The 21,576-nt window shown below is 43.6% G+C and overlaps 1 protein-coding gene across 1 annotated transcript in view; it reads right to left on the reverse strand.

The window, feature by feature from the left end:
* The window catches only part of NECAB3 (N-terminal EF-hand calcium binding protein 3), an 82,829-nt gene that overhangs the window by 38,376 nt on the left and 22,877 nt on the right, over positions 1 to 21,576 (reverse strand). Inside the window, exons 2-3 of the mRNA XM_082226378.1 lie at positions 11,554 to 11,578; positions 8,287 to 8,395 (exon numbers count right to left, since the gene is read on the reverse strand). Coding sequence (XP_082082504.1) covers positions 8,287 to 8,395; positions 11,554 to 11,578 — 134 coding nt within the window. The remainder of the gene's footprint in view (positions 1 to 8,286; positions 8,396 to 11,553; positions 11,579 to 21,576) is intronic.

A 21,576-nucleotide genomic window follows, 5' to 3' on the forward strand; every position in this document is an offset into this window, starting at 1 on the left:
CAGTGGCACAGCTGAGTCAGGCCAGTAAAGGAGTCCTTCTGAGCCCCTTGGACACCATAGCCAGTGAAGTGCCTGACCTGGCTTACTGTTAGCACAGTGGCTGTAGGCAATCCACACTGAGGAATGTTCTAAACCGTTAATTGATGGGTTTTTTTAAAAAAAAAAACACCTCTTGTTCTTCTCTACCTTGTAAACTTCAAGGCCGAAAGATGGGATATAAATATTTAAGTAAACAAACACAAGAGGCAGCCCCGAGTGTAACTGCAGGTATGTGTTATGAGCTTTTGTGATCACAGTCTAAAAGCCACAAACACACACCAAAACCCTGGTGTGAATTAGTACTAAGTATATAGGATAAAATCCAACCATCTCCACCTCCCAGCAGCAGAATGGATACCCTCTCCTGTTATTATTGGCATTTCAATTCACTAATTGCCTTCGAAACTACCATTTCAAGGTGATTTAAGATAATTAAAATCCGTTAAAAGCACAAATACATAAAATACATGCTTTTGTTACCATCAGCCATAGCATCCTTCTGGGCCACCTTGCTGGGATGGGACTTGAAACTGCTGGGAGAGGTTGTCCAGAGTTTTGGGTCTGGTGTCACCAGTATGCTGATGACACCCAGCTCTATTTCTCCTTTCCATCTGGTTTTAAACAAATTTTGTACATGTATATAGTTTTGATTCTCTTAATGTTTAATTGTTTTAATGGTTGTTGTTTTTCTATATTTTTAGCGATTCTTGTTTTTAACTGTAAGCCACCTTAAGTCCTGCAAGGGGAAAAGGTGGGGTGTGAATAAAAAGAAGAAGAAGAAGAAGAAGAAGAAGAAGAAGAAGAAGAAGAAGAAGAAGTTTGCACCAGCAGCTTTAACTTGCACCAGTAGCAAATTGGCAGACACTGTAAATCCCACAAGCAAGGTATTATATACTGGCTTGTCCTCACAAGCAACCTAGCCGCAGTGTTCATACACAGGAGATAAATCATGCTGGACCTGACCAAATCAATTTCCTTGCCCAATCTGATTGTGAAGATTGCCTCTCTTACAGTGTCAGCATCAGATAACTTATCCAGAAGAGATGCTTTTTATTCTCATTTGTGCAGCCCTTTCTTCACATCAGGCAAGGGCAGTGAAAAGTCACTCAGACATGTTAACGTTCCATTCTAGGAAATCAGCAGCCTGCCAGCTCTAGAAACTCATTAGGAATGATCTTCATTGCACAAATACAATTCCAAGCTCTCTTCTTCCTTGGATTTCCTTCGGCAACTCCCTCCGGAGCCAGCCATCTCACCACACCACCTCCATATTCTTCAGGCACCTTCAATTACCTTTCAGAGTACCCTTTGTTGCCTGAGATTAATCTAGGTTAATTTAATCACTTCAGGGAAATTGCTTCAGGCCCGGGTTGAGGCATCGTTAAGGGAAGCGAAGCCCCCCTAGTGCCCAAGGTGTGATATTTCAGAAGGTAAAGCACATTATTCTCTCGGCTCTTGGTGCCATTGACAGCAGGGGGTGGGGGCAAAAAAAAACCCCAGCTCTCAAATATGCACAAAACATTGTGCTGTTTGTACCTCCCCATCTCCAGGCTCTCAGAGGATGTACTGCAAGAGACGGCTGCTTCCACTTCCTAATCACTTACAAAAGAGCAGTCCTAGGTACTGTTATTCTGACTAAATTTAGATCTGTATTGTGACAGGTATTTCTCCCACTGCAACATTCTGCTTCCCACCAGTTCCTCTGTCACTCTATTTCTCTGAGTACAGGGTGTCTTTTGCTTTCTCTGGGACCATGACACTCCAGTGAAGAGGTCTACAAAATGTGCAGGGTCCCATCCGTGCCCCCTTCCAGGATATGCCATTCCATTCTGCCTCCCTGCTACTTTTGCATCCTGCCCATGCCCCTAGGCAGGCAGTATTCCTTAGCCACTAAGCATGCTTTGTTCTCATTAGGCTATCCCCCCCCCCCCAGTTGCCTCCCCCCTCCCAATTTTTAAAATTGTACTTTCACAGAACAGGGGTTTTCCCCAAGCCTGCTGATTCCTTCCTCTAGTGCACAGATGGTGCTGTTTGGGCTACATAAGGATCTACACTCAGAGAACCGAGTTTGCTATTAGTATACAGTCGTACTTTGGTTGTCAAACACCTTGGTACTCAGACGTTTTGGCTCCCGAATGCCACAAACCCAGAAGTGAGTGTTCTGGTTTGTGAATGTTTCTTCGAACATCCTGCCGGCTTCCGCAGCTTCTGATTGAGTGCAGGAAGCTCCTGCAGCCAATCAGAAGCCACACCTTGGTTTTTGAACCGTTCCGAGAGTTGAACAGACTCCCAGAACTGATTAAGTTCGACAACCAAGGTACCACTGTATAGGGTATGAGGACTATATTGTTGTACCGCTTCTCATCTTGCCCCTCTGTCCTCCCCTCTTCTTTTCACAATGGGTGTTGGTTCAAGGACAATGAATAACCGAACCATACATCTTTTTTAATTGGTTCAGAGATCTGCACATCTCCATGCAGGGTGAATCTGCTATGAAACTGATGAAGCTTTTTTTTTTTAAGGGTCTGGTAGACCCCATTTGAGTGGCACGACTCAAATTAGTAAATTTTTTTTGTTCTATATATCACAACAATCCCAGAGTTATACAGTCAGTAACACAGATGGTATAGAAGTATGGTGATCTGTCATGGAACAACCCCATTGAAGAAGATAACAGTGGTTACCCAGACCTCGTTGCTGGTTGCGAAGGGGCCCCAAAATGTAGGTCCACCACTGTCCCCTTGAGCTTATTGCAGGCATCCCTTGAAAATTGGAAAGGGGCATGAAGCGTGATGTTATATGTAGGAAACCTGTCAAGACGGAGTACATTATCTACCTGGGGTGTCTAGGAAGGAATAATTTCCTTTATATTTTGTAAACCACTGGTGAGCTCATTTTTGCCTAGTCAAACTGAACTTTTGAAGAATGCTTGCTATGTTGAGTGCTGAATTTCTAACATGGGAATGGCCAGGCTTTACACCTACATGACCTCTGGCTTGAAAACCTTTTATGAATTAATCCCAAAAGACAAGATGGGCTACTCCTGAGATGTGAGAAAGGCACTCAGCGAATGGCTGCAGGCACCCTGTCATTCAGGGATGCCACATCTAGGTGATAAATCAGTGCTAGGTTAAGGAATTAAACCATTCTGAAAGAAGAAAAAGAGGCCCTGGATCCCTCAGCCAGCAAATTTTAAAACATATTTCAATTGCTTTTATTTCAAATGTTCATATGCCACTTTCCCGCTTAAAATTCTGTGCAGTGGCTTGCAAACAAACTGTAAACTTATACAAGCTGCAGATGGCAAGTGCCATCTTTTTTAAAAGGGCAGTTCCTTCTATGCAGAATAGAATAAGGAATTCACTTTCTACCCTAATACTTGTTTGCAACACTTGCATCATGTAATGACAACATAGGCTTCCCCCATAGCTTTCCCCTCTCCTCATATGTAAATACATGCATTTAATTGTTTTAATCTACAACACATGCATTTAATTGTTTTCTTAATATTCCTTCAATTAGCAATTTATGTATTCATTTTAAAAATTATCTCCCACCCTGTACCTGAAGGTCACGGGGCAGATTGCCACAATAAGCAGTGTTAAGTGGAATACAACCCAGAAACACAATTTAAATAATAAAGAACACTGAAAAGTAATCTACAGTATGCTATGGTTGTCCCACATATTCCAGTGGTGTCCCTTGGCAGAGGGGAGAGGGGGCACCTCAGTGGTAGGGCATCAGTTTTGCAAGTGGAAAGTCTTAGCTTCACTCATTGGATCTCCAGTTAGGATTGGAAATGACCTTTCTGTGAAACTCTGTAGAGAGCTGCTGCCAGCTGCTATAGACAGTACTAATCTAGATGGATCAGTGGTGCGACTCAAAATAAGGCAACTTTTTACCATCACCAATTTTGAAGCAAAGCCCTGGTTATATTATGCTGTCGTGACCAAGGACCGCTTTATTTCCCAGTGCTTATTTAAGAGAGAGGCTACCCAGAAACCTTCCTAAGCTGAAAGCAGAGGGTTCTCCTTCCCCAGCTTAAACTGCAAGCATTGGAGCTTGTACGCATTCATTTACCGTCATCTATAAAGCGCCAGCAAAGCTCCTGCTCTGTGCAGCAGCAATCTCAACCCCAAGCCAGTTGACGCAAATGGGCTAATTCCTAATGTATCTTGAAAATGTGGAGGCCAGAATCAAGAGGCTCGTTCCTCTCAGGCTTCTGGCAGCAATAAACACCCAAAGGCAGAACTGGTTGCTGTTATATTACAGCAGCCAGTGAGACTCAGATCAAGAAGCTGAAGGCAGATGGCTGCTTTAATGCTGAATGTGAGCACCTCCTTGTCCCCGAGACCACAAGGGTCAGAGAGTTCCTGCTTACCAGCTTGCTAACAGCATACACGGAGAAGCATATGGATGAGGGAAGCATGGGTTGTCCTGCAGATGGGTTGCTTTGCTGCTAACCTCTGCATGACTCAGATTCTGGTGTTTTGCCTGCTGCAAACGACAGTATGGGATAGGCTTGCCATACATCAGGAAAATTCCTGACCTGTCCTGGTTTTCAGGTGTAAAAATCAGTGGGGTTAGGGTGTCAGGAATTTTACTTTTTGAAATATGGCAATACTAGCACGAGAGAAACTGCTTGGCAGATGATGGGAGGTGTGGGACACACGAATGCAGAGGTTAAAGCCCGCATGCACATTTCTTTGTAGTTTTGTTAGGCAACAAAGGGTGGGGAGGGGAGCTGAAATTGGTTTAAGAAAAGCATCACTGCAAGATGGGAATGGCTGTAACCTACAAAACTGGTGCGATAGCATTAGCAGATAAGCTCACGCAAACATGTAGAGTGGCTAGAGGTGAATCTACTAATCATATATTTTGGTTTGTTTTCATTTCTTCTATTAGCTCTCAGCCTGTTGGGTTTGGGTCTCCTATAGTACAATAATGTCTCATGCTGTATGACTGATGGTCTACTTGTATGTAACTCCATATATTGGTGGTAGCTGCCCACCTGTTTTGATTATATCTGTTCTATGCTGTATTTATGTTTCAAAAAAATTTTTTTTGTTGTTGTTATTTAGTCGTTTAGTCGTGTCCGACTCTTCGTGACCCCATGGACCAGAGCACACCAGGCGCTCCTGTCTTCCACTGCCTCCTGCAGTTTGGTCAAACTCATGTTCGTAGCTTCGAGAACACCGTCCAACCATCTCATCCTCTGTCGTCCCCTTCTCCTTGTGCCCTCCATCTTTCCCAACATTAGGGTCTTCTCCAGGAAGTCTTCTCTTCTCATGAGGTGGCCAAAGTATTGGAGCCTCAGCTTCAGGATCTATCCTTCCAGTGAGCACTCAGGGCTGATTTCCTTAAGAATGGATACGTTTGATCTTCTTGCAGTCCATGGGACTCTCAAAAAAAAAATATTACAGTGCAAAAGAAAAAAGAAAAGCATTGCTGCTCCCAGTGTATATACTCATTCTATTTTTGTCCCTGGTTAACTGTAGGCTTTAAAAATAAATAAATGAAAAACCCATTTCACTAAAGACAACTTGCATCAGGGTGAGGCATTTAGGATGAGATGAGAGCCAAGGGGACCTCTGGGTGCATTCAGTCTAATGCATTTTAATTTTTTTTCATCAGGGAATATAACCATTTAATGTCATTAATAAAGCATAGTTGAAAATCTCAAAGGTGGCGCCAATAATTGTTTGCTACTAGCAATACAAACCATGGAAAGGAACAAAAAAAGAAGTAACAATTTTTTAAAAGGAATAAAAAGTCCCATTCTTTCCTACAGGTTGAATTGTTTCTGGCAGGATTTGTGATAGTTTTGAGATTTTGAACACTGTTGTGACCCAGTTCTCCAAGGTCACTCGGAACTTTTATTAAAAGAAACAAAAGAAAAACAAAATCTGACCCTGACTTGCTCCATCTGTCTTCTTTTCTCATTGAAACATGTTTTATTTATATAGGCATGAAATTAGTTTGCCTGGCAAAGTTAACCTGAGACCAGGTATTCACACACTTAACTGAGCAACAAGAGCAGATGCTGAAATCAATTCTATGTTGCCAGTGGACAATGGTGGTCAAGACCCAAATCCTCCTGACAGTTGAACCCTCAGGCTCATGAGTCCTTCATCTCAGATAGCACATGTTGGTGACCACTCAGGGTCAATTCACATGACTTGTCTTTTTTTATTATCTGTGGCAGTGGCACTTTTCAGTTATCCAGTTATCAGTTTAGCAGCACAGCCACAGTAAGCAATACACATGGATTTGCTTTGGGCATCCAAACACAACTGTAGCTTTTTTTAAAAGGATCAAGCACCAAAAGCTGATCTGTGTTAAGATCAGTAAAATGACACCAGTTACAGCAAGCGCACGCTGTGGAATATCATATAGTCTAACCCCACAAACTGCATGGATAATTTCCTTGTTAGATATAACATCCTATTTGCAAGGAGATGGCCAGGTATGATAATCATGTACATGTTCATTGCACCACTTTCAGACAATTGTCCAAGCCATCAAAAATACCAGGAAATCTCTAACTAACCACAGCTTCCCATTTTGTCCATACAGGGGGGTGATTACCAGCTTTGGAACAAAACAGGATATTAAACCAGTTTGAAAATGGTTTAATATCCCGGTTGCTTCTGAAGCTGTTGACCACAGTTTCCCAGTTTGGACCAAATGGAAAATGAAAGTTAACTGTAGATGTCCTGGTTTATTTACTGGCTCACATGAAGGGAGGACTGAAGCATTTCTAGCTGTTTTCCTTTGGGAAGTTTGCTTCTTGTCTGGATGCTGTCTATTCAAAATAAGCGAAGGGGCCAAGCTGAGACAATGGAGCAGAAAGGCCATCTATCTTACAGTGTAATTGAAGTTTCGCTGTGATGGACAAAACCGCACTGTAGTGCTTAAAAGCAAGCCAACAAACAAACATCTTGCCTGCATATTTCATAGAGGGTTTACATGCCATTGAAATCTGCACTTGGACAAAAATAGCAAAGCAGATTTTGATCCATGCAATTCAAGCATACTGCTGTGAAGTTAACACACTATCTTAATTATGATCAGAGTCTGGACTATTTTTAAAACAGCTTTTAATTCCCAGGCTTACCGAGTTCCTTCTTCAAGCTCCATGATGCTCCCATATCGACATAATGCATCCTTATGTAGCTCACAGACAAACTATTCTGCCGTCTCACTGGATGAACTCCTTAATGATTTGGAGGATGACTGAAGGTCATCTAGCCAAGCCTTCCCAAGCCTGGTGCCCTCCATATATATAGGACTACAACTTCATTAGTCTCAGATGTCAACTGGAGGGCACCAGGCTAAGGAAGATTGATTCAGACTAATCCCAAGACTTAAGGCAGGTTCTTCTACATATACCAGTCATTGTATACTTCAAAACTCAAAATACAGCAAGACGGAATAGGACTAAACCAATTTAAGTAGAATGAAATCTCATGTGGCTCAGCTCATAAGTAGCACTAAGGCAAACTGCTTTAGTGAAAACATGCCAGCATGGCAGTGCCTGGAGAGGAGATTGTGGCCACTTTGTTCCTCCTCTGATCCTGCTGCTTGCGAGCTAAGCCATAGTTTAGCATGTCATCCAAACCCAGGCTCGTGGTTAGTCTCCTCCTCTGTAAATAAGCCACGAGCTCAGTTTGGGATGATCAATCAATAGCGTAGCTCACAGCAGTGCCGCAGCAACAGGATGAGAGAAGGAGCTAAGCAGCCACAATTTCCTCTCCGGAAATTTGTGCATTCACACTAAGCCATGGTTTGTCTTGGCACTACATGCAATCCTGGCCACAATAGGCAACACCATCTATTTAGTCATATTCTTGATCCTCTCCTGGCATGCTTACATAGTCTGTATTGCCAAGAGAAAGCTTTAGGTTCCACATCAGTTAAGTCCAGTTTACTTAAGGGTACTTTCATGAGAACAAAACAAACTGAACCAGGGTCTCAAACAAGGATCTTGCCCAGGCCTACCTTGAGATGCCAGGGATTGCATATGGGATTTTCTGTGTGCAAAGCAGATACTCTGCCTCTGAGCTACAGCAAATGTCTGCATTGTATATCTGACAACTCCAACATAGACTATTATCTTTGTTATCGCACCCATTTGCTTTAAGTGCATGCTAATCTGACATAGTGCAATGGGTGTTGAGGTGTTGGGAGGGGGAATTGACTCTGCTTGAAATTTCCTTGTTGTTAACTTAACAGGCGTCTCCTTACCCTGACTGACGCCTGTCAATGCCACTGAACAACTCCCACAGTTCTTCAGAGTTGAGGATGCCATCGGCACAACAGTTCTTAAATTCTTCAAATGACAACTTCCCATCATCTACATTTGAATGAAAGAGAAGGAATAATTATACCTTTGCAGAGATGAGAGCAACATGAGTCTCTGTATGTTATTTTGTCTAATTCAGCAAGCTGTGCAACAGGAAGACATTATGGTATAACACTGGAGCCAGGAATTCATAGAAAAACAACAAGGAATCTTGTGGTACCTTGAAGACTACCAGATATGCTACGGCCATCTTTAGGAAGGTGCCACAAGATTCTTTGCTGTTGTGTGACAGACTAACAGGGCTACTCCACTAGGAATCCATAGGTCTCTGCTGAGCAACATCAGCAGTGCTGAAGACACAGGTTTTCACTGAGATGGTGGAGGCTGATGCAGATGAGATTCATGGGTTTCTGGCTGACATATCACACTGTTCATGCTTGGAGATCACTCCCACCCACTTGGAGATCAGTGGCTATTAGTTAGGACCGCCTCTTCCCATATGAACCTACCTGAGATCATCTTGTGAGGCTCTTCTTTGTGTGCCTCCTCCTTGAGAGGTCCGGAGGGTGGCAACACAAGAGCAGGCCTTCTCTGCGGTGGCTCCCCGTCTGTGGGATGTTTTCTCAAGGGAAGTTCACCTGGCGCCTTCATTATACACCTTTAGGCGCCAGGCAAAAACGTTCCTTTTTAATCAGGCCTTTGCCTGACTATATCCTATACCCTTTTTAAAATGCTGGCTCTTTGGGGAGAGGGATTTATTGGGTTGCTATTTTTGTTTTGATTTTATGTATCCGATAATTTATGTGAACTGCCCTGAGACCTTCGGGTATAGGGTGGTATAGACATTAAATAAATAAAATAAAAAAAAAATAAAATGATGACTCTGCTCTGCCTCCATGGTTGGTGGTAATAGTGATTCTGAATACCAGCTGCTGAAAACTACAGGAGGGGAGTGTGCTCTTGTATTCAGGTCTTGCTAGAGGGTTTCCCACAGGAACCTGGGTAGCCAATGTGTGAACAGGATGCTGAACTAGATGGGTCACTGGCCTGATCCAGCAGGTATTTCTTAAACGCTTATGCTCCATTGAGCAGCTGTAGGACATGTAGACACTGAAAACCAAAGAGTTCTGCATGTTAACTGACCACCACTGCCAAGTTGCATCTTGGAGGAAGTGCAGGTGCTCTACTGAAGTAAGACTTATGATTCTGAACCTGCACAGAGGCTTCTAGCAGCACATGCAGGTATGAACCAATCCACAGTCTGTGCAGGTTACTAGGGGTCTGTCTACATGAACATCACTGTCAGATCCATATTATCTCCTCCCTAGTCATATCTTGGCAGTGGTGGCTAGCCAATGCACAGACCTTCTGCTTCTTTTCAGCCTGCCGTTTCCTATGAATAAAGAAAGCTGCCCAAAGAATGGACTTATGAAACCAGGGTTAAAATCCAGCCATGGGTGCAATCTGAGTGAGCCAATACAGTTTGGACTCAGTTTTCCACTTGTAAACGGGAAAACGCAAAATGGCCAGTGTTGTGAGACACTGAGAAAACAATTGCAAAACACTCTAAAAATGGAACAAAAATGAAATGCCAAATGGACAAGTGTGCATAATAAAACAAAAAATATAAATAAATAATAAATTTCAGATCTGTTTCCTGGGAGTGACAGGATTGTGAGCATAGCAGCCACGGGGGATATAAAGGTCAGAGAGATAGCAGAATAGCAATGAAAGATCAGCATTAATAGATGGATTTGGCCTAAGTAGGAAGAATGATTGACATGCAGGTTTGTATGACAAGGGCAAGGATGCATGGATATGGGAAATAATAGACAGCAATTGCCAAAGTGATAGACAGCAGGGGGCACAGGAATGTCAGAAACATCCAGGGATTAAATTGAACCATAGGCCACAGACTGGGTCAGCAAGGCTATAGAAGAGCCTGGATGTATCCACTACCCATGAGGCCTGGAGTTTGCTTATCTGTTGAAGAACTTGGAAACTAGACAACATTGGCCTTCATTTATCATAAAGTTTCTAGCTGTCATGGTTGCTCAGAAATTATGAAAGCTAGAGTGGTAGAATACAGGACCAGGAATGGGGAGAATCAGGTCCCAACTTCCACTCATCTGTTTTCCTGGTTGGCTTTCAAACATTAGAAGCGGGAAACTGGCTAGGAAGCTGGCTAAGCCCCTGGACAACAAGGAACCAAAGGTTTGCTAAAAAAGGAGAATGCAAAGAAGCTGAATGAATTATTTGTATCTGTCTTCAGCACAGAAGATGTAGGGCAAATCCCTGTTTCTTAACTAAGGCAAAGAGTAGTGACAAGAGACACAGTTCTAGGACTTATTGACAAAACAAAAGCTGACAAGTTACTGGGTTTGGATAGCATCCACCCAAGAGTTCTTTAAGAATCCAAATTTAAAGCTGCTGAGTTTCTAACAAAAACAAATGTAGCTTGTCTCTAAGATCAGTCACCATAGCTGAGGACTGGAAAGTGATCAATGTAGCATCAATTTTTTTAAAAATATATCCAGGAGGATTTGGAAACCACAGGCTGATTAGCTTAAGTTCTGTTCTGGGGAAACAGGTGGAAAGCTTTGTTAAAGATAAAATTACAAAGCATCTAGAAGAACAAGTCTTGCTGAAGAAAAACCAGAATGGCTTCCACAGATGTAAATCTTTCCCAACTGATCTTTTAGAGTTCTTTGGGAGTATCAACAAACATATACCGTATTTTTTGCTCTATAAGACTCACTTTTTCCCTCCTAAAAAGGAATGGGAAATGTGTGTGCATCTTATGGAGGTAATGCAGGCTGCGTAGCTATCCCAGAAGCCAGAACAGCAAGAGGGATTGCTGCTTTCACTGCACAGTGATCCCTCTTGCTGTTCTGGCTTCTGAGATTCAGAATATTTATTTCCTTGTTTTTCTCCTCCCAAAACTAGGTGCGTCTTGTGGTCTGGTGCGTCATAGAGCGAAAAATACGGTGGATAGGGATGATCCACTAGATATTGTGTACCAGGGCTTTTGAAAAGATTTTGATAAAGTCCTCCACCAAAGATGCCTGAGTAAGCTTAGTGGTTGTGGGGTAAGAGGGTTTGGTTGCTCAAGCCTAGACTTTGAGATGGACTGATGTTATATATTTAAATGACGAGACATAAATAAAGATAAAAGAAGGGCAAGGAAATCACATGGGCAGGTCACTCACCATTCTTGTCAGCTCGTCGAAAAACCTGAAAAGACAAAAAATCCCATTCAGCAACACAAACTTGGGTGGGAAATTCTTTTTACACACATGTGTGTCTATAAAAATTAGTAACTCTTTCAACCAGCTCAATCCATATGCCAAGCCCTAATGAATTAAGCTCTAGTTACCCAGGTATCTCCAGACGTTAGCTTCTTTCTTGGTTTGTTACCGTAAAATACGGCAGGAAATGAGTGAAGAGCCCCAGAGTGAGGTAGATTCCTCTTCCATTAGTCCATTCGCACTAGTGTACATAGGGGGCGAAGAGGGGCAAAATCTCATTGTGCAAGCAAAAATCATTGTGCTGAGAGGAAGAGGGAATTGGATATTGTAATCTCTCATACTGATAATGAGTTTCTCACTATAAAGCAATACCAGATTGTTGCAAATATTGTGCGTTATTGCAATCACTTGCATGCTTTGATTTTATACTACACACCCACAGCCCGTTAGGTTTAGTTGAAAATATTTAAGTTTGATACTTGTTATTTAGCTGTGATTCCTGCATTGCAGGGGGCTGGACTAGATGGCCCTTTGTGTCCCTTCCAGCTCTGCAATTATACAATTCTGCAATTCTATGATATGATTTCCCTTCTGCATTATTGCAGTTCAGGACTGGGCTAATTTGACCATAGATGGGAGTTCCGCTGTCAGCACAGACTGAGCCCACCCACTCCCCCACAGATATTGGGATGATAGACAGTTACACTAGCACAAATGTGGAACATGGCTCAGAAGGGCAAGTGCGCTGTGTGTGCCGTGGTGAAGCATGTGGAGGATTCAATTTCATTGGAAGTAGCAGATTAGCAGGAGTAAAGGAACAGGCAACAAAGCCAAAACTAATGGGCAACATTTATAGGCACTGGAGTTCCACATGTTCATCCAAGTTACTGCATCAATAACTGAGCTGTGGGGTATCATCACTGGTGTTATTTCAGCACCAATATATCCACTGTTTTGTTGCTGGGCATTCCTATGTCACGCTGATTGTTTCTACCTAAACGGGGGGAGGGGGGCGGCTCTGCCATGGGACAGTTCATCTTACAAGAGCACAAAAATATGGCCTGGTGGCTAGAGGGATGGTTGGGAAAGAGTTTTTAGTTGCAAATTCAGAGAGCTGTTTCTAGCCTTTGCCTTATTTTTTGCTCTATAAGACTCACTTTTTCTCTCCTAAAAAGTAAGGGGAAATGTGTGTGCGTCTTATGGAGCGAATGCAGGCTGCGCAGCTGTCCCAGAAGCCAGAACAGCAAGAGAGATTGCTGCTTTCACTGCACAGTGCCCTCTTGCTGTTCTGGCTTCTGGGATTCAGAATATTTTTTTCCTTGTTTTCCTCCTCCAAAAACTTGTGGTCTGGTGCGTCTTATAGAGCAAAAAATACGGTAATTTTCAAGGCCCCCACGGAGGCTTGCCTGTGCTTCAACATAAGGCATTCAGGAGCATCCTTTCGCTCCTTTACACTTTACAGGTAAGAGCGCACAAGGGAGCCTCACAAAAAAAGAAAAACCTAGACTTCATCTCTGCTACATTACAGCTCATGTCTTTAAATTTTCAGCAGCTTTAAACAAAAGAGGATTCGGCTTAAAATACACCCGAACAAAACTTTTAAGTGCATTGCCTTTTGCTGTCAAAGGGGAACACACCCCTGAATCTGACAGCAGGAAAGAAACGAGATTCCCCCATACATAAATGCCTTTAACAGGAAAATCGTCCTATAGCATCTTAGAGGCTAACTGGCATAGAGTTTCAAAGATTACAACTGACTTCATCAGAAACAAAAATGATACCCTCATTTGGTAGGTAGGCATCAATACATATATAGACACACACTTTGTTCAGTTATGATTTTTTTCATGTTAGATTATTGTAATCAGTAATGGCTGCTGGGGAAGCATAGGTTGGATTGTGTTCCTGTCCTGGCTTCACTGTGCATCACTGCTGGGAAAGGGACAAGGTGGGGGGTAGTTTGGCGTAGTGTGGGCACAGCATCAGGAACATTGGGTTGGCTCTGTAGCTGCGACACACCAAGCATCCCACTGCCTTTCCCCCCTCCTTTCCAGTAGCTGGTAGTGGTGAAGAAGAGGAGGAGGAGGAGGAGGAGGAGTTTGGATTTGATATCCCGCCTTTCATTCCCTTTAAGGAGTCTCAAAGCGGCTAACATTCTCCTTGCCCTTCCTCCCCCACAACAAACACTCTGTGAGGTGAGTGGGACTGAGAGACTTCAGAGAAGTGTGACTGGCCCAAGGTCACCCAGCAGCTGCATGTGGAGGAGCAGAGACTCGAACCCGGTTCCCCAGATTACAAGACTACCGCTCTTAGCCACTACACCACACAGAAAGCAACACCTGTACCATCGAACGCGACTGATTGCAATGATCTGGTTAGTTAAACAATAAAATGCCATTCTCGTAATACTGCCCCTTTTGACCCTTTGCACCTGTACCTGCCTCCTAGAACATCTGTACGAGGCCACCACTCTTGCTTAGTTCAGACCCTTCTGGCCTCAAGACTGAATAGGCTGAAAGTTCTAAACTCACATCCAATTCACCCTTTCCTCAGTCTTCAACTTTATTCATAACTTTAATACGATTTAAGCAGTGGAGAAGCTGTAAATGCAGTCGATCAAGTTGCAGAAGAAGGATTGAATCTGGTTGAGATTTCAAAAAAATAAATAAAATAAAAATGGAATGGATTGAGTGAAAAGACCTCCAGCCTGCAATGCAAGGCATGCCCGAACACGTGAATTCTTAAAATGTGGATGGGGGGGAGGGCACACACAGGGTGCCCACCTCCAACATCCTCATGTATAATAATAATAATAATAATAATAATAATAATAATAATAATAATAATAATAATAATTTGTTATTTATACTCCGCCCATCTGGCTGGGTTTCCCCAGCCACTCTGGGCAGCTTCCAACAAAATATTAAAAATACATTAAAACAGCAGTAATTAAAAACTTCCCTAAACAGGGCTGCCTAAAAGTCAGCTAGTTGTTTATTTCCTTGACATCTGATGGGAGGGCGTTCCACAGGGCAGGTGCCATAACCAAGAAGGCCCTCTATCTGGTTCCCTGTAACCTCACATCTTGCAGTGAGGGAACCGCCAGAAGGCCCTCGGAGCTGGACCTCAGTGGGGGTGGAGACGCTCCTTCAGGTATACTGGGCTGAGGCCATTTAGTATAGGTCAGCACCAACACTTTGAAGTGTGCTCGGAAACGTACTGGGAGCCAATGTATTTCACTCCCCCACCCTCAGGAGTCTCCAAAAGATCCGTGTTCAGTGGGGAATGTTTGCAGGGGTCTATTATTCACACTCACTTGATCAAGGACTTGTTTAGCTATGCAGCAGAGTCCAATTATATATAAGTGCAAAATAACTAATTCACAACAGCAGTCACTGGAGATATTATATATTTCTATTAGCATTTGCATTAATCTTTCTCTGAAGCTTTTGTGTGAAGTATGGTCACTTTAAGGTACTATATCTGGTGAAGGGACGTGGGTGACACTGTGGTCTCTACTGAGCCTCTTGGGCTTGCTGATCGGAAGGTTGGCAGTTCGAATCCCCGCGATGGGGTGAGCTCCCATTGCTCTGTCCTAGCTTTTGCCAAACAAGCAGTTAGAAAGCATATCAGTGCAGGTAGGTAAATAAGTACTGTTGTGGCGGGAAGGTAAACAACATTTCTGTGCGCTCTGGTTTCCGTCACAGTGTTCCATTGCGCCAGAAGCGGTTTAGTCGTGCTGGCCCCATGACACCCCCAACGTGTCACCCCCAACGACACGATCTCAAGATGGAAGGGGAGGGAACAGCTGCAGTCGCCTGCGATTCCTGCGCAATGTTTGCCATCTTGCCAAAGGTTGCAGGCAGCTTTACCTGCAGCAATTGCATGTTGATTGCCCTTTTAAAAGACAAAGTCCAGCAACTGGAGGAACGTGTAGCTACGCTCCAAAGAATTAGAGAGCTGGAGCTCTTCTTGGAAGCAACAGAGCACACCGTCTCCACCAGGGAGGAGACAGGGGACTCCCCTGAGAAGGAGGCTAGTTCACCAACACAGGAGCCAGATATATGGAGAAACGTGACTCAAAGAAGTAGGAGGCCCAGGGTTCACTCTGATTGTTTAGAAATACACAATCGCTTTGAGGTCCTCTCCCCTAGCATGGAAGACGAAGAGCAGACTCCATTTGAGGATCTCTCCCTCATTACAGTCGATCAGGTATATGAAGACGAGCAGCAAAGTCAGTCCTCAGGGAATGTGCAGGCGACCTTGGAATGGACAGCTCACGGAAGAACCCCGACCAAACCCAAGAGGAGGCGTGTAGTGGTGATAGGGGATTCCCTACTGAGGGGAACAGAAGCAGTGATCTGTGGGCCTGACAAGATGTCTCGCGAAGTGTGCTGTCTCCCCGGGGCTAAGATCCAAGATGTAACTGAACGACTGCAAGGAATCATAAAACCCACTGACGAATACCCCTTCCTCTTGGTTCATGTGGGAACCAATGACACTGCAAGCAATAGCCTCCAGAAGATCAAAAGAGACTACGAGGCTCTCGGCAGGAAATTGAAGCAACTAAATGCACAAATTGTCATCTCGTCTGTCCTCCCAGTTGAACGACGTGGCCCAGGGAGAGAGGGGAAAATAGTGGAAGTGAACAGCTGGCTTCGCAAATGGTGTAAACAGGAACGGTTTGGATTCTTAGATCACGGACTGCAGTTTCTTGAAGATGGACTTCTGGCAAGTGATGGGCTGCACCTCACAACGGTTGGGAGAAATGTTTTTGCCAAAAATCTCAGAAACCTCATCAGGAGGGCTTTAAACTGACTAATGTGGGGGAGGGAGACAGTGCTCCTGAAGGTAGGAGTCTATCAATTAATGAAGATGATCATCCAAATGTCATAGACCAAATGGAGCAAACAGCACGCGGACCTAGTGGAGGGAGGAAAAAATCCTTAAATAAGAGACACGGGGGAATGATTAATGGACTTCAATGTCTGTACACTAATGCGCAAAGCATGGGAAATAAACAAGATGAGCTTGAGCTCTTGGTACAGCAAACTAAATATGACATAATAGGCATCACTGAAACCTGGTGGGATAAGTCCCACGATTGGAATGTAATAATGGAGGGATACAATCTATTTCAGAGAAACAGACCAGACAAGAAAGGAGGAGGAGTGGCGTTATATGTCAGGGGTGTGTATACCTGTGAAGAGATCCAAGATTTAGAACCTCAAAGCCAAAGTGAGAGCATTTGGGTCAAAATTAAGGGAGAGAAGAATAACAGAGACCTCATTGTGGGAGTTTACTATAGATCCCCAAGCCAAACGGAGGACATAGATGATGCCTTCCTGGAACAGATGGCCAAGCATGCAAAAGGAAGGGAGATAGTAGTAATGGGGGACTTCAATTACCCGGATATTTGTTGGACGTCAAACTCAGCCAAGAGCATAAGGTCAAACAGATTCCTCACTGGCCTTGCAGACAACTTCATTGTCCAGAAAGTGGGAGAAGCAACAAGAGGAACAGCCATTTTAGACCTGGTCCTAACCAATGTTGATGACCTGGTTAGTGGGGTAGATGTGGAAGGATCATTAGGCGCGAGTGATCATGCTCTTCTGAAGTTTACTATACAGCGGACAGTAGCAGCCAAGCATACTAGGACTCAATTTCTTGACTTTAAGAAAGCCGACTTCATAAAACTTAGGGAAGTGCTGGGTGAGATCCCATGGACAGCAATACTAAAAGGAAAGGGAGTTCATGATGGCTGGGAGTTTGTTAAGACGGAGATAGTAAAAGCACAACGTCAGGCAATACCAATGAGACGAAAACATGGAAGGTGCCTAAAGAAACCAGGGTGGCTATCTAAAGAACTTTTAACTGAATTAAGATTAAAAAAGGATGTGTACAAAAAATGGAAAAGGGGGGAAACCACCAAAGAGGAATTCAAACAAATAGCCAGCACGTGTAGACACAAAGTCAGAAAAGCTAAAGCACAGAATGAACTCAGGCTTGCTAGAGAGGTTAAAAGCAACAAAAAAGGCTTTTATGGGTATGTTCGTAGCAAAAGGAAGAACAAAGAAACAGTGGGGTCACTCAGAGGAGAAGATGGTGAAATGCAAACAGGGGACACAGAAAGGGCTGAACTCCTCAATGCCTTCTTTGCCTCAGTCTTCTCCGATAAAGAAGACAATGCCCGACCTGAAGAATTTGAAGCAAATGATTCAGCAAAGGAAACACAGCCCAGAATAACTAAGGAGATAGTACAAGAATATTTGGCTAGATTAGATGTATTCAAGTCTCCAGGGCCAGATGAACTGCATCCAAGAGTATTAAAAGAACTGGCAGATGTGATCTCAGAACCACTGGCAGTCATCTTTGAGAATTCCTGGAGAACAGGCGAAGTCCCGGCAGACTGGAGGAGGGCAAATGTTGTTCCTATTTTCAAAAAGGGGAAAAGAGAGGACCCAAATAATTACCGTCCAGTCAGTCTGACATCAATAGCAGGGAAGATTCTGGAGCAGATCATTAAGCAAACAGTCTGTGAGCACCTAGAAAGGAATGCTGTGATCACCAATAGTCAGCATGGATTTCTGAAAAATAAGTCATGTCAGACTAACCTGATCTCGTTTTTTGACAGAATTACAAGCCTGGTAGATGAAGGGAACGCAGTGGATGTAGCCTACCTTGATTTCAGCAAAGCATTTGACAAGGTGCCCCATGATATTCTTGTAAAGAAGCTGGTAAAATGCGGTCTTGACTATGCTACCACTCAGTGGATTTGTAACTGGCTGACTGACCGAACCCAAAGGGTGCTCATCAATGGTTCCTCTTCATCCTGGAGAAGAGTGACTAGTGGGGTGCCACAGGGTTCTGTCTTGGGCCCGGTCTTATTCAACATCTTTATCAACGACTTGGATGATGGACTCAAGGGCATCCTGATCAAATTTGCAGATGACACCAAACTGGGAGGGGTGGCTAACACCCCAGAGGACAGGATCACACTTCAAAACGACCTTGACAGATTAGAGAACTGGGCAAAAACAAACAAGATGAATTTTAACAGGGAGAAATGTAAAGTATTGCACTTGGGCAAAAAAAATGAGAGGCACAAATACAAGATGGGTGACACCTGGCTTGAGAGCAGTACATGTGAAAAGGATCTAGGAGTCTTGGTTGACCACAAACTTGACATGAGCCAACAGTGTGACGCGGCAGCTAAAAAAGCCAATGCAATTCTGGGCTGCATCAATAGGAGTATAGCATCTAGATCAAGGGAAGTAATAGTGCCACTGTATTCTGCTCTGGTCAGACCACACCTGGAGTACTGTGTCCAGTTCTGGGCACCACAATTCAAGAAGGACACTGACAAACTGGAACGTGTCCAGAAGAGGGCAACCAAAATGGTCAAAGGCCTGGAAACGATGCCTTATGAGGAACGGCTAAGGGAGCTGGGCATGTTTAGCCTGGAGAAGAGGAGGTTAAGGGGTGATATGATAGCCATGTTCAAATATATAAAAGGATGTCACATAGAGGAGGGAGAAAGGTTGTTTTCTACTGCTCCAGAGAAGCGGACACGGAGCAATGGATCCAAACTACAAGAAAGAAGATTCCACCTAAACATTAGGAAGAACTTCCTGACAGTAAGAGCTGTTCGACAGTGGAATTTGCTGCCAAGGAGTGTGGTGGAGTCTCCTACTTTGGAGGTCTTTAAGCAGAGGCTTGACAACCATATGTCAGGAGTGCTCTGATGGTGTTTCCTGCTTGGCAGGGGGTTGGACTCGATGGCCCTTGTGGTCTCTTCCAACTCTATGATTCTATGATTCTATGATTCTATGACACAGAAAGCTGTCTGTGGACAAACGCCAGCTCCCTTGGCCTGAAGTGAGATGAGCACCACACCCTATAGTTGCCTTTGACTGGACCTAACCATCCAGGGGTCATTTACCTTACCTGACCTTATATCTGGTGACTCATTAAATTGCAAATGTGAAAATGGGGAGGTGGGAGAATCTCTGGAGTCTTCTCAAATTCTTCTTTCCATGCCTTTCCATCACAGTTTCACATCTGATGTTTCACTTTCTGCTGGGGGAGACAGTAGGAAGACCCAGACCACCAGCATAGGCTGCTACTGAGACAGTAAATTAAAATCCACTCTTCTGCAGCAACTCATATAAATCTATCCTGCTGAGACAAGCTCCCTCTCATTAGCTGCTCTCGTTCCCCACTTGCGAGGTCATACTAATATTTGAATTTGTCCCAGTTGCCAGAAGTATCTTCATGAAATTGTTTTTAAAATGATAAAAGCATTCAATACAGGAAGCCAATTTTCTGGGGAAATGAGGGTCATGGAAGAATCCAGTTCTACATTTCGTGCATGATACATGCTGCAATCTATAATGATCTCTTTTGTGACTGTCAGAAGAATGTGAATCATTAGAAACAGGAATTTAAAAATGATTTGGTGGCTGGCTCTCCTCCCTCACTCTCACATCTTCAAAGCAGATGGACCACACTACCCTTATCTCTCCACTTGCTGGTATGGACTGATATAATCAGGACACACTTGGCTTTCTTCAGTTGCACTGAAAAGATAGTAATGTATCATGCTCATTTGTAAAAAGCTGACACAGACACTGCAGTATTATAATGGACAAAGCTTCCAAGTTGCTTTTTCGCTGGTGTGCATTCAAGAGACTCAGTTTGCTGCACTGACGGACTTGTAGCCTACAGAGTCATGGCTGTTCAGGGATGACTCACAAGAGCTGCCGTGGGGGTGTTCTGTAGCAGATCACCAGATAAGTGGTCTTCTCTTCTCTTCTCTTCTCTTCTCTTCTCTTCTCTTCTCTTCTCTTCTCTTCATTTATTATTTTTATTTCTTTATTGCTCTTAAAAAAACAGTATCAGTTCCACAACTCCATTTCCATGTGGGGATGTGCAAGGCAAGACCTTGATGCAACAAAAGAGTTGAATTATGTGGAAATGGGAGGCAATCCCAGGTGTAGCAAGTCAGGGCTGTCTTAAGCATATGTGGCGCCGGGTGCAAAGATCTGCCAGGCACCCCCCCCCCCGGTTGCCCAGTTCCATGTGCACAGGAGGGCAGAAAAGCTCGCCATGGACTCAACTCTCGGGCCCCGGACTCGGTGTGGCACCCCTGAGAGCCCGGTGCCCAGGTGCCCCCCACCCCTAGTGCCTATGGGTAAGATGGCCCTGTAGCAAGGTCCCAAGCCATGAGCTTTATAGGTTAGAACCATAACTTTTAACTGATCAAGAGGCAGTGAAGGTTTTAGCATTGGTGTAATATGTTTGTAATGCCCAGTTGCAGCTGGAACTCTTACCACTATACTCTGCACTAAACAATGTTTCTGGGCTATCTGCAAAAGCAGCCCCACATACAACATGCTTTAGTAGTCCAGATGGGAGGTTACCAGAGTCAAATCTGTCAATTTCAGTTGCTCTTAGTTTCTCATCTTTCCAGTCTTGACTTCTCTACATTTCTACATTTGTTTGTGATATATGTATCTTTATATCACAATATAATCCACTCTACCACAATATATATCCAGTCTTCCTGGAAATTCACCAGCATTCTATTGCAAATTTCTCCTAATATACAGATTTGTGTATGGAATTAATACGTCATTTTTAGGAGTATAAGCATTCTTAGACACACTTTACTGTAGGATATGCATTTTTGTACACATTATTTGGCTAGAGAACTGCATTGTAAAGTTCAGAAAAGTGTGAATTTCAGAGGATGGATGTTTCCCCCCCAATTCATATAGTTTATCAGAAAGTGCAAAGTAGGTAAGTTCAGCTTTAAGTGTGAACTGGATCAAATCTAGCCTCCATCCCTTACAAGAATAGTAAGGCTATCCCCATCAGATAGAGTCATATTTGACATATTAGCCAGTTATTCCCTCCCTGCTAGAAGGAAAAGATTCAGAGTGGACAAGCTTACAAGCAGTCAAATTAAGCCTTCCAAACACT

Source organism: Podarcis vaucheri (genome assembly GCF_965113315.1).
Source record: "Podarcis vaucheri genome assembly, chromosome: 6".
Lineage (NCBI taxonomy): Eukaryota > Metazoa > Chordata > Lepidosauria > Squamata > Lacertidae > Podarcis > Podarcis vaucheri.